The 10,631-nt window shown below is 47.4% G+C and overlaps 2 protein-coding genes across 2 annotated transcripts; both read right to left on the reverse strand.

The window, feature by feature from the left end:
- Positions 1-7,265: 7,265 nt before the first annotated feature.
- LOC130830572 (asparagine synthetase domain-containing protein 1-like) lies at positions 7,266-9,565 on the reverse strand. The gene is given in 4 exon segments (XM_057697898.1): positions 7,266-8,020; positions 8,397-8,900; positions 8,903-9,280; positions 9,283-9,565. Coding segments are annotated over 4 exon segments (1,920 nt in total).
- A 19-nt stretch (positions 9,566-9,584) lies between these two features.
- Positions 9,585-9,875, reverse strand: LOC130829716 (ASNSD1 upstream open reading frame protein-like). Its single transcript, XM_057696123.1, has one exon. It carries the CDS (start codon positions 9,873-9,875, stop codon positions 9,585-9,587), a length of 291 nt encoding a protein of 96 aa, XP_057552106.1.
- Positions 9,876-10,631: the final 756 nt, after the last annotated feature.

Consider the following 10,631-nt stretch of genomic DNA (forward strand, 5'->3'; position numbering starts at 1 on the left):
GACCATGTGAACTGCTTTGGGAAGATGTTAAGTGCAAAAGCCAAGGTGAAGTCTGATTTATCACATTCCCTGAGAGCGGACCGAGGGGACTGGCCCACGAGGCTCCTGGAGTGCGGGCACCAGACTGGGATCGGAGGACTGTTTGGCTTTGGACCTTCTCCTCGGGAGCAGAGCGGGAGGGAGACTTCTGCTTAGGATGTTCCAGGCCCTTCCAGCTTTAGATTTCAAGCCAGCACATAACAATTTTAGCCCTCATTCCACATGCTCGTGTGAGGGAGTCACCCTTGGTGGTGGCAGGGGAACTTAGGCCAGGAAGCCAAGTGACCTCAGGGTCTCTTCTTGGATGTGGCTGCTGGAGAGTGTGGGATGGTGTGAAGGGGGTGGGGTGGGGGGGCATAACCAGGGCAGTGGGACGGGCATGGACTTTGGAGCTAGAAAGGGTGGGGTTTTAATTCTGTCTCAACTGCTAAATTGCTGTGTGACATGGCACATTTTATGTCACCTCCTTTGGTCTTAATTTTCCCATCTATGAAATAGGAATCCAGCATTTTCCTCATACGCTGGTTGAGAGGATTGAGACATGTACCTTCCTCTTCATAGGATGTGTGCAGATATATAAATATACACACGTATTTATATATATGTATATAAATATACACACATTTATATATATGTATATAAATATACACACATTTATATATGTCTATAGATATACACACATATTTACATATGTATATGGATATACATAAATGTGTATTTATACGTGTATAAATACACAATGAGAGGGAGAGAGATTTATTACAAGAAATCGGCTCACACGATCATGGAGGCTGCCATGTGAGCCTGCAGCCTGTAGACCCACGACAGCGGATGGGCAGCTCCAGCCCAAAGACTGGCAAGCAGACACCTGGGAGAGCTCCTGCTTGTGTGGTGAGGCTGGAGTTTTTGTTCTATTCAGGCCTTCAACTGATTGGATGAGGCCCTCACAGGGTAGGGAGAGCTATCTGCTCAAAGTTCACAGATTTAAATGTTAATCTCACCCAAAACACTCTCTAAATGGACACTTAAAATTAACCATCACATAAGCAACAAGGACCTACTGTGTAGCACAGGGAGCTATATTCAATATCTTGTAATGACCTCTGATGGAAAATAATCTGAAAAAGAATATGTACATGTATAACTGAATCACTCTGCTGTACACCTGAAGCTAATACAACATGGTAAGTCAACTATACTTCAATAAAAAATAAATTCACATAAAAAATTAACCATCACAACCACCAATTCAAGCTGACCTTGGGGACTGAGAATGCCCATGGCCTGGTGAGCTGACCAGCAGACTGGACTCTGAAGAGTGGTGGGTCCGGATCCCAAATTCAGGTTAATTTGGTCTTTTAGACATTGATATAGAATGCCCTCTCTCCACCCAAATATCCTAACCTACAAAATGAGAATATATGATACTCTGAGAACTCCTAAAAGAGCGATTCAGGAATGATTAAAAGAGCATGGACGTGGTTTCCTATGAGAAGACACAACCGGAAGCACCCGTGAGTTAACCTGTGGCTGCTGGACCCGGCAGAACACAGGTTCTCGGCAGTCGCAGGGCTTGAAGGTCACAGGCCCTGGGGCCGGCCAGCCAGCCTGGGCTTGAACCCTGGCTCTTCCACGTGCTGTGTGGCAAAGGGTCTGTTGCTGAGCCTTGCTGAGTCTTGCTTGTCCCTGTCTCACTTGTAACGTGAGATGACAGAGAGCCCCTGCCTCACGGACTTGCCGTGCAGATTTAATGAGCAGCCGTGGGTGGAGCACATGGTGCAGGGTGCCCCCCACTGAACCTCAAAACACATCAGCCATTACTGCTCCTTTCCATACGTCCATCACCTCACCACTGAGGGCGACCCCTCCTCTGTGGGTGCATGTTCTACAGGGCTTTACGATGGGGAAGGGCAGGGGCAGGGGGCAGGGGAGGGAAGACCTGTTTTACAAAGTGTGTTCACGTAGTCTGACTTGACGGATGATATTTAAGCCCAGATTTGAAATATAAGGAGGGGTGGGTAGAGGAGATAGCCAGAAGGTCCCAAGGTGGAAAGACCTGGCCTGTTTCAGGAATGGACGGACAGACACCCGTGTGGTTGGAGCTTTGTGAACCAGCCGGTAGATGGTGTGTGATGAGGACAGACACGGAAAGGAGCCTGAATATATTCAAAGTGTAAAGGAGAACCCTCTGCAGGGACCTGCTCTCCCCTGTGTTTTAGAAAGAGCCCTCTGGACACCGTGCAGAGGCTGGGTGGTGCAGGGACCCACAGTCAGGAGGCTACTGTGCCAGTCCAGGCAGGGCTGATGGGCCTGGGCAGAAGGTTGGCATGGGGTTGGGGGTGCCACACTGAAGGAGCATTCTGGAGATCAAGATGACACCTGTGGTGACTCTGACTCTAGTTACTGTAGTTATTTACTGATGATGTGAAATTCTAAGACTTCCCTGTAGGGAGGGCCTTAGAAATCTGAGTTTCAGAGCCAGAAGCAGCCAGTCTGGTGGGATCCCTTAAGTCCAATTTCCCTTCTTACAGGAAAAGGAGGGACCGAGGCCCAGGAGGGGTAGGTGCCCATGCTGGTCTGTGTGAGGGGCAGATGCCAAACTGGCTTCCAGGAAAACAGAGCCCTGGGGCCAGGCCCTTGACCACCACCCAACAGTTTTGTTCATGTAATTCCCCCTCCTCCCAACTGGGGGATAGCGTGCATTGCTGCTTCATCTCACTCAGCCGCAGGTTGGATCCTTCCAGTGACGGGGAGCTCACCACCTTGTTTCCGCTCAGCCTAGGTACAGATCTTCCATCTATGGAATCAAACCCGGCTCTGGTTACGTCCGTACAGAGTAGCCTGCATCCTCTTTCCAGTATTTCACAGAATACCTCCTTCTCGTTTAGGCTCTCTTTTCCAGGCTAAACACGCTTAAAAAAGAGGAGCAGGACCTCTTAATGTGTAGGTTGCCAAGCCACTGCCCTGCCCTGGGTGGTGGAAACTGTGGAGCAGCCTGGCCCGAGTGACAAAACCAGGTCTGTCTGGTCTCAGCTCTGGCCATGAGTCACGGGCTATTTTTACTTCTAAGTCCAGAACTTCAGCTTAATTGAGGGCTCCTATTTCCTGGCTGATGAAGCAGATGGAAGAAACAGGATCTGGGGCCATCCAGGGGCCTCTTCAAAATGCAAGACCCGCTGGGCGTTGGGGGGAGGCTGCCGGCGAGCTCAGGGCGGGGGGGGGGGGGGGGGGGGGGTGAGCAGACACCACCTCCACGCTCTCGTGCGTCCTGGACACCACGTGGCCTGCGCCTTCATCTTCTGGTTGGTTTCTTGTGCTGATCTGCTCAGCAACTTGGGCACTTGTGCAACCAGAGCACTCTTTTCCAATGCAACGTGGGGGTGTCGTACTGCCCTTAACTAAATGAGAGAATTGAAAGCAGAACCTTGGTGAAGATGCCCTCCAGCCACCTTTGAGAGGGAAGTCGGTTTCTCTGGACGTGAAACATTCAGCTCTGTGATGCTGGAGGAGTCGGGACTGGTCGTCCTTCATGGGGTCTCCTTTCTGTCCCTGGATGTGCCCACTTCAGACCTTAGTGTTGGCGGAATGTGCAGTGGAGGTCCTGGTGTGAGCTCTTCAAAGCCCAGAACGTTCTCTGAGGGCTGTGAACATACTCTGTGAGGTCACAAGGGGGAGACGGAGCTTGTGATCCCCTGCCCGGCCTGGCCAGAGACCCCCTCCTGGCTGCCGGGATGGATCTGCTGGGCTCCTCTCGGCAAAAAGGGGGTGGCCCTGGGCCCGGAGAACTGGCCCTGAGTCCCGGCCCCACCACTGAACAGCTGTGGCCGTGGACAAGTTCCGTGGCCTCGCTGCACCTCGATTTCCCTTGGGAAAGATGGTGATGAGGGCAGCTCTTATCTTTTCAGTTCCATAAGGAGGAAATGAGACAGTGCAGGGCTTTCTGTGTAGCGGGTGCTCACTGAGCATTGGTGTTGGTGAAATAAAATTCATATTTTATGGCAAGACGAGAAAATTTAAATATAAAAATTTTCTCTGCTCGTTTGGTCCTCCTCCCCTTTAGTGTGTATTATGCTGCATTAACCAGATCTCCTTAGGAGATAACCTTCCTTATCTTGTATGGGGTCATGATGACCACTACTTGTACAGGTAGATCTGGGTTGTGTAAATATGTCATTTATGTATCAACTGTCAATAAGATGTCATTTGATGCATACCCCTTCGTCTCAAAAACTTGATATAACTACGCTTTGACCTCTAATGGGTGGAACCATCCTTGGTACTTTCTGAAAGACTGTCTCCCAGGTTATAATCCTCAGGGTGACTTGGATAAAAATTTCCATTTTTTTCTTAGAGCAATTAATTTTTTTTCATTAACAGTATTTTGCTTTTAGATTTGAAAACCACGGATGGGAAATCACTTTGTTCTCTCTTGGAGCTGACCTTGCACTTGCCTGTCCTGGGGTTCCCACGCATCACCACCAGCAGAATCTCCAGTTGCCTGGGAGCCACCCCTTCCAGCCCTCGTCTACGGTGGATGCTGCCACCACGCCTGCTCCCAGGGGGCCTTTCTGGAGGGGAAGCAGCTCTCTCTCCAGCTCCATCTGTCCACCACTCCCACCCCGCCACTGTCTGTGCGCTCATGGAAAACAGGCACTGGATCTTCTTTTTTAAAGTTGTGGTAACATATAGGGACTCCCCTGGCGATCCAGTGGTTAAGACTCCACAATTCCAATGCGGGGGGCGTGGGTTCAATCCCTGGTTGGGGAACTAAGATCCCACATGATGTGTGGCATGGCCAAAAAAATAAAATAAAAAATTAAACTATTAAGAAAATAAAAATAAAGTTGTGGTAACATACATAAAACGTAAAATTTGCCATTTTAAAGTGTACAACTCAGGGACATTGATTACTTTCATTGTGGTGTTACCGTCACCACCACCCATCTCTAGGGCTTTTTCATCACCCCGAACAGAAACTCTGTGCCCATTAAACACTAACTCCCGGGCTTCCCTGGTGGCGCAGTGGTTAAGAATCTGCCTGCCAATGCAGGGGACACGGGTTCGAGCCCTGCACCAGGAAGATCCCACACACCGCGGAGCAACGAAGCCCGTGTGCCACAACTATTGAGCCTGCGCTTTAGAGCCCGTGAGCCACAGCTATTGAGCCCATGTGCTGCAACTACTGAAGCCCACGCGCCTAGAGCCCATGCTCCGCAACAAGAGAAGCCACGGCAATGAGGAGCCCATGCGCCACAACGAAGAGTAGCCGCCACTCACCGCAACTACACAAAGCCCGTGCACAGCGGAAAAAAAAAAAAAAAGACCCAACACAGCCGATAAAATAAATAAATAAATGAATGAAAACAAAACTATTAAAAAAAAAAAAGGCACTAACTCCCCATTCCTCTAACCCCACAGCCCCTGGTAACCTCTATTCTACTTGGTCTGTACAAATTTGCCTATTCCATATATCTCGTATGAGTGGAGCCATACACTGTCTGTCTTTTTGTGATGGGCTTATTTCACTGAGCATCATATTTCTGAGGTCCATCCGTGTTGCAGCGTGTATCAGAACTTCACTCCCTCTTACGGCTGAATAATACTCCACTGTTGGATACCCCACCCTGTGCTCAACCATTCATTCATTTATGACAGCTTGGGTTGTTTCCACTTTTTGGTTATTGTGAATAATGGTGCTATGAACACTGGTGTAGGGCTTCCCTGGTGGCGTGGTGGTTAAGACTCCGTCTGCCAATGCAGGGGACACGGGTTCGAGCCCTGGTCCGGGAAGATCCCATATGCCGCGGAGCAACTAAGCCCGTGCACCACAATTACTGAGCCTGCGCTCTACAGCCCGTGCTCCGCAACAAGAGAAGCCACTGCACTGAGAAGCTTGTGCATCGTAACAAAGAATAGCCCCCGCGCTCTGCAGCTAGAGAAAGCCCGCGCAGCAACGAAGACCCAATGCAGCCAATAAACAAATAGGAAAAAAAAAAAAGACCCACCGGTGTACAAGCATCTATTTGAGTCTGTTATCAGTTCTTTGGGGGGATACACCTAGCAGTGGAATTGGTGGGTCACATGGCATAATGGATTGAATTACGTCTCCCCAAAAAGGTAGGTTGGAGTCCTAACTCCCAGTATCTCAGAATGTAATTTTATGTAGAAATAGGATCTTTATGGAGATAATCAAGTTAAAATGAGGTCGTTCGTGTGGGCCTTTATCCGATCTGGACACAGGGATGGACATGCACAGAAGGGAGATGACGTGAAGACACAGGGAGAGATGACTGTTGAGAAGCCAAGCAGAGAAGCCTGGAGCACATGTTCCCTCACAACCCTCAGACGAGACCAACCCTGTCCACACCATGATCTTGGACTTCCAGCCTCCAGAACCTGGAGACAATACATTTCTGTTGTCTAATCTGCCCAGTTTGTGGTACTTTGTTATGGCAGCCCTAAGACATGAATACATATGGTGATTCTCACTGTGATCTTGATTTACATTTCACTAAGGGCTAATGAAGCTGAGCATCTTTTCACATGCTTGTTGGCCATTCGTATGTCCGCTCTCGTTTTTATTTATTTATTTAATCTATTTTTAGATTTTGGGGGGGCTGCACTGTGTGGCTTGTGGGATCTCAGTTCCCCAACCAGGGATTGAACCTGGGGCCATGGCAGTGAAAGCCAGGAATCCTATCCACTAGTCCACGAGGGAACTCCCTTCTCTTTTTCATTTTTATTTTTTTAACATTTACTTATTTATGTGGGATCTTTAGTTGCAGCACGTGGAATCTTTATTTTTTTTTTTAAGCAGCAGAGTATTTTATTTTTCTTTTAAAATCATCCTTCAGTAAATGTTGTTACACTGAAATATTACATTTTTTAAAATTAATTAATTAATTAATTTAATTTGTTGCTGTGCGGAGGCTTTCTTTAGTTGCGGTGAACAGGGGCTACTCTTCGTTGTGGTGTGTGGGCTCCTCATTGCCGTGGCTTCTCTTGTTGTGGAGCATGGGCTCTGGGCACGTGGGCTTCAGTAGTTGCAGCACATGGGCTCAGTAGTTGTGGCTCACGGGCTCTAAAGTGCAGGCTCAATAGTTGTGGCACATGGGTTTAGTTGCTCCGCGGCATGTGGGATCTTCCTGGAGCAGGGATTGAACCCGTGTCCCCTGCACTGGCAGGCGCATTCTTAACCACCACGCCATCTAAGAAGCCCCGAAATATTACATTTTAATCTCTTTTTCAATAGAAAGTTTTTCTAAGGAAATGACTCAGAGCCTTCCACATTTATCAGATGCCTTTTCATTATTGTTTTCCATTTTTGCAATTCTGGACCCAAATTGCATGGCCTGTTTTGGCAGAAGAGCAGAGGTTGTTAGACCAAGTTCCACTGCTGCAAGACGCAAAATTAGTTTTTCACCAACTCCACGGGGTAAAGCCAAGTTTGCCTTTTCCCAAACTGGTAGGGAATTTAGAAAGGTGACAACATTTTCACCCAGGAAAGGAAATCTTGCTTCTTTTCCATGATCGCCAATAACTCTATCATCACGACCAAGATTTCTAGAAGAAATTCGACCCAGGTCCATCTCAATTTCCTTATTCAATCCTTCTAGCCCGTGTGTCTGGAAGCAGACACGATGATGAGAATAACCTGCGAGCTGCTCCCCTGCACCAATTCCAGTAAGAACTACCTTTGCACTGCTCTGATATGCTTTTGCTTCATCTTGGGTCACTAACCAACCAGCTCCCCTGGAAACAAACCAGAATGCACAGCCAATGCTGTCATCCAACACTGTATCCAAGGGCTGAATTAAGTGGGATATGCGAGTTCTTAATCTTTGCAGTTCTTCTAGAGAAACATTAATTTCAACAAAATTCCAAATCTGGGAAGGGTTGGCAGCTTGTAGTTCCTTTAGTCCTGCTCTTCCTGTGATTCGATCTGGCACGTTGAATTGTTCACCAGGATTAGTAGCAGCAGTGACATTTTTATTTATTTATTTATTTATTTTAATTAATTAATTAATTTATTTAATTGGCCTTGTTGGGTCTTCGTTGTTGCACACGGGCTTTCTCTAGTTGTGGTGAGCGGGGGCTCCTCTTCGTTGTGGTGCGCAGGCTTCTCATTGCGGTGGCCCTTCTTGTTGCAGAGCACAGGCTCTAGGCACGTGGGCTTCAGTAGTTGCGGCACATGGGCTCAATAGTTGTGGCTCACAGGCTCTAGAGCACAGGCTCAATAGTTGTGGCACACAGGCTTAGTTGCTCCGTGGCATGTGGTGTCTTCCTGGGGCAGGGCTCGAACCCATGTCCCCTGCATTGGCAGGCAGATTCTTACCCACTGCGCCACCTAGGAAGTCCAGCAGTGACATTTTTAGAGGATTCTTCAGAGGGTATTTCACAATGATTTTTCTCTTTTCTCCCTTTTTTGTTAGAACTAGCCGGTATGGTCTTTTCTTTAGTCATGAAAGCCACATTAAGAAGATCAATTGGTTCATCTAAAGGAATATGACGGTCACCAAGGGCTGCGATAACCATGGAATCAACCCCCCCAGAAAACAGGATTGCAACATTTGCTTTCCTATTACTAGTTTTCAAAACTTCGCTTGGTATCCAGTTTTCATCCCTAGGTAAACACAACACACGTCTCTTGACTGCGGTACTCAGGACATCGATGAACTGCTGAATTACTTCCTTCATATGTCCATCAGTAAGAAAGACCCAAAGGCTCTCTCTTGTCAGTGGGACACTGGAAATGCTACTGCAATGGATCTCAAATGCAGCTTGTGGCAACATCATATTCAAAGGGACAACAGGTTCTTTAAGATACAGTTGAGCTTCATTTGCTACCACTGATACAAACTTGGTGAGTCTGCTGAAATTTGAGTCAAGCTATTAACACATTCTTTGATAACATCTTCCCCAGAGTTACATTTCCAAGGATACAATTTTAAAACAACACATTTGGAAATGGAAGCAGACTTGAGATCAACTCTGAAAATTCCAGATGCTGGAACTTCTTGCCACTGATTGGCCACTCCAGATGTTTGGGTGCCAACTGAAGAGAGGCAGAAAATTTTGCAAAAATTACTAAAATGCCAAAGCAGGCTACGACGACCAAAGAAATCCCTACCAAACCATAAAGAATGACTAGATGCTTGATAATATATAAAATACCAAGGACCTTGGACTTTTGAGAAGAGTGACAAAATATCAGATTCATTATTACAAGAGGAAAGATAAACATTATTTGGGTATCATTATCCTCAGCTTCAACCTTTATTCCACTAAAGACTTCACCATTCCACAGGAATACATTGCCTCCTTCATCTTCCACAGGCTGGGCAGTCAACATGCCTCTTAAGTGAAGGACATGACCAGAAAATAAACACTGGTAGTTAACATTAGACTTTAACAACTGTTTACTACTATTGGGTTCCTGCTGTTTAAGATTACGTAGTAAATCCTCTTTCAAGTCTTTGCTGAAATGCTCAACAGAAAATCTTACTGCACAAGAAATGCCACACATTGCTATGTAAAATCGAGCTCTATTTCTTGATTTTTGTCTTCTCTGAGTTTTCTCTTTCTTGGTATCCTCTCCTCAGCCCATCCAATATATTTTTGCTTTCAGAAAGCATTTCTGTTCGGTCTGCAAGAAGTAATATGTTGCTGTTCTGTTGCTGCCTATATACTTTCCTGTTCTTCTTCAGGTTAGAAAGCTCATCCACAACAATTTTTTGTTCTTTAGTCTTGCTGCTAAGATCTTCCTTGTGTTGGGTCGAGTTGTCGGTAGGGACCAGCCCAGCGCCGTCCTCGGGTCGCGAACCCTGGCCGGGCATCTCCACCGAGCATCAAATAAGTAGGATGAGCAGCCCGGAGAGCACTCTAGCAGATTCCAGCCCACAGCCCCAGCACCTCCGCGCTCCCAGCGGCTCCACCTCCTCCCTCGTCCCTTTCCCATCACGTGGGATCTTTAGTTGCAGCATGCAGGATCTAGTTTTCTGACCAGGGATCTAACCTGGGCCCCCTGCATTGGAGAGTGCGAAGTCTTAACCACTGGACCACCAGGGAAGTCCCTCTTTTTCATTTTTAAATCTCCGGTGCATAACAAAGTGTCTGATAGGCTCAATAAATGTATTTTGATTTATGAACAGATGGAAATTCCTGGTCTTGAACTTCCCAGCTGCCTTTGTTAAGTGTGTGCTCTACTCAGGGAAAGTTACAGAAGCCCCATCCAGTGGCTTGTCGATGTGCATAGAACAGACAGAATTCCTCACACAGCCTGCGTGCTTGGCTCCCACACTCCCCTCCGATATCTTTCTTATTGCTTCCCTCTTACTTATCATCAGAGTGACCATGAAATAGATTGCCCAAACCAGGGCACTTTGGGCAGATACACTGGGATAACTGGCATGACTTGGGATGATCCCAGCACACCAGGATGTGAGGTCAGCCTGGTCGTCACACTTAGGCTATGCTGGCCTTCCATCTGTCCCTGAACACCCAGCTCTTTCCCTGAGCGGGGCCTTTGCACATGCTGTGTCCTGTGCCTGGAGGCCCCTTCTCTGCTCTCCTCCTGCCTGACTCTTTGCTGG

Source organism: Hippopotamus amphibius, chromosome 10 (genome assembly GCF_030028045.1).
Source record: "Hippopotamus amphibius kiboko isolate mHipAmp2 chromosome 10, mHipAmp2.hap2, whole genome shotgun sequence".
NCBI lineage: Eukaryota > Metazoa > Chordata > Mammalia > Artiodactyla > Hippopotamidae > Hippopotamus > Hippopotamus amphibius.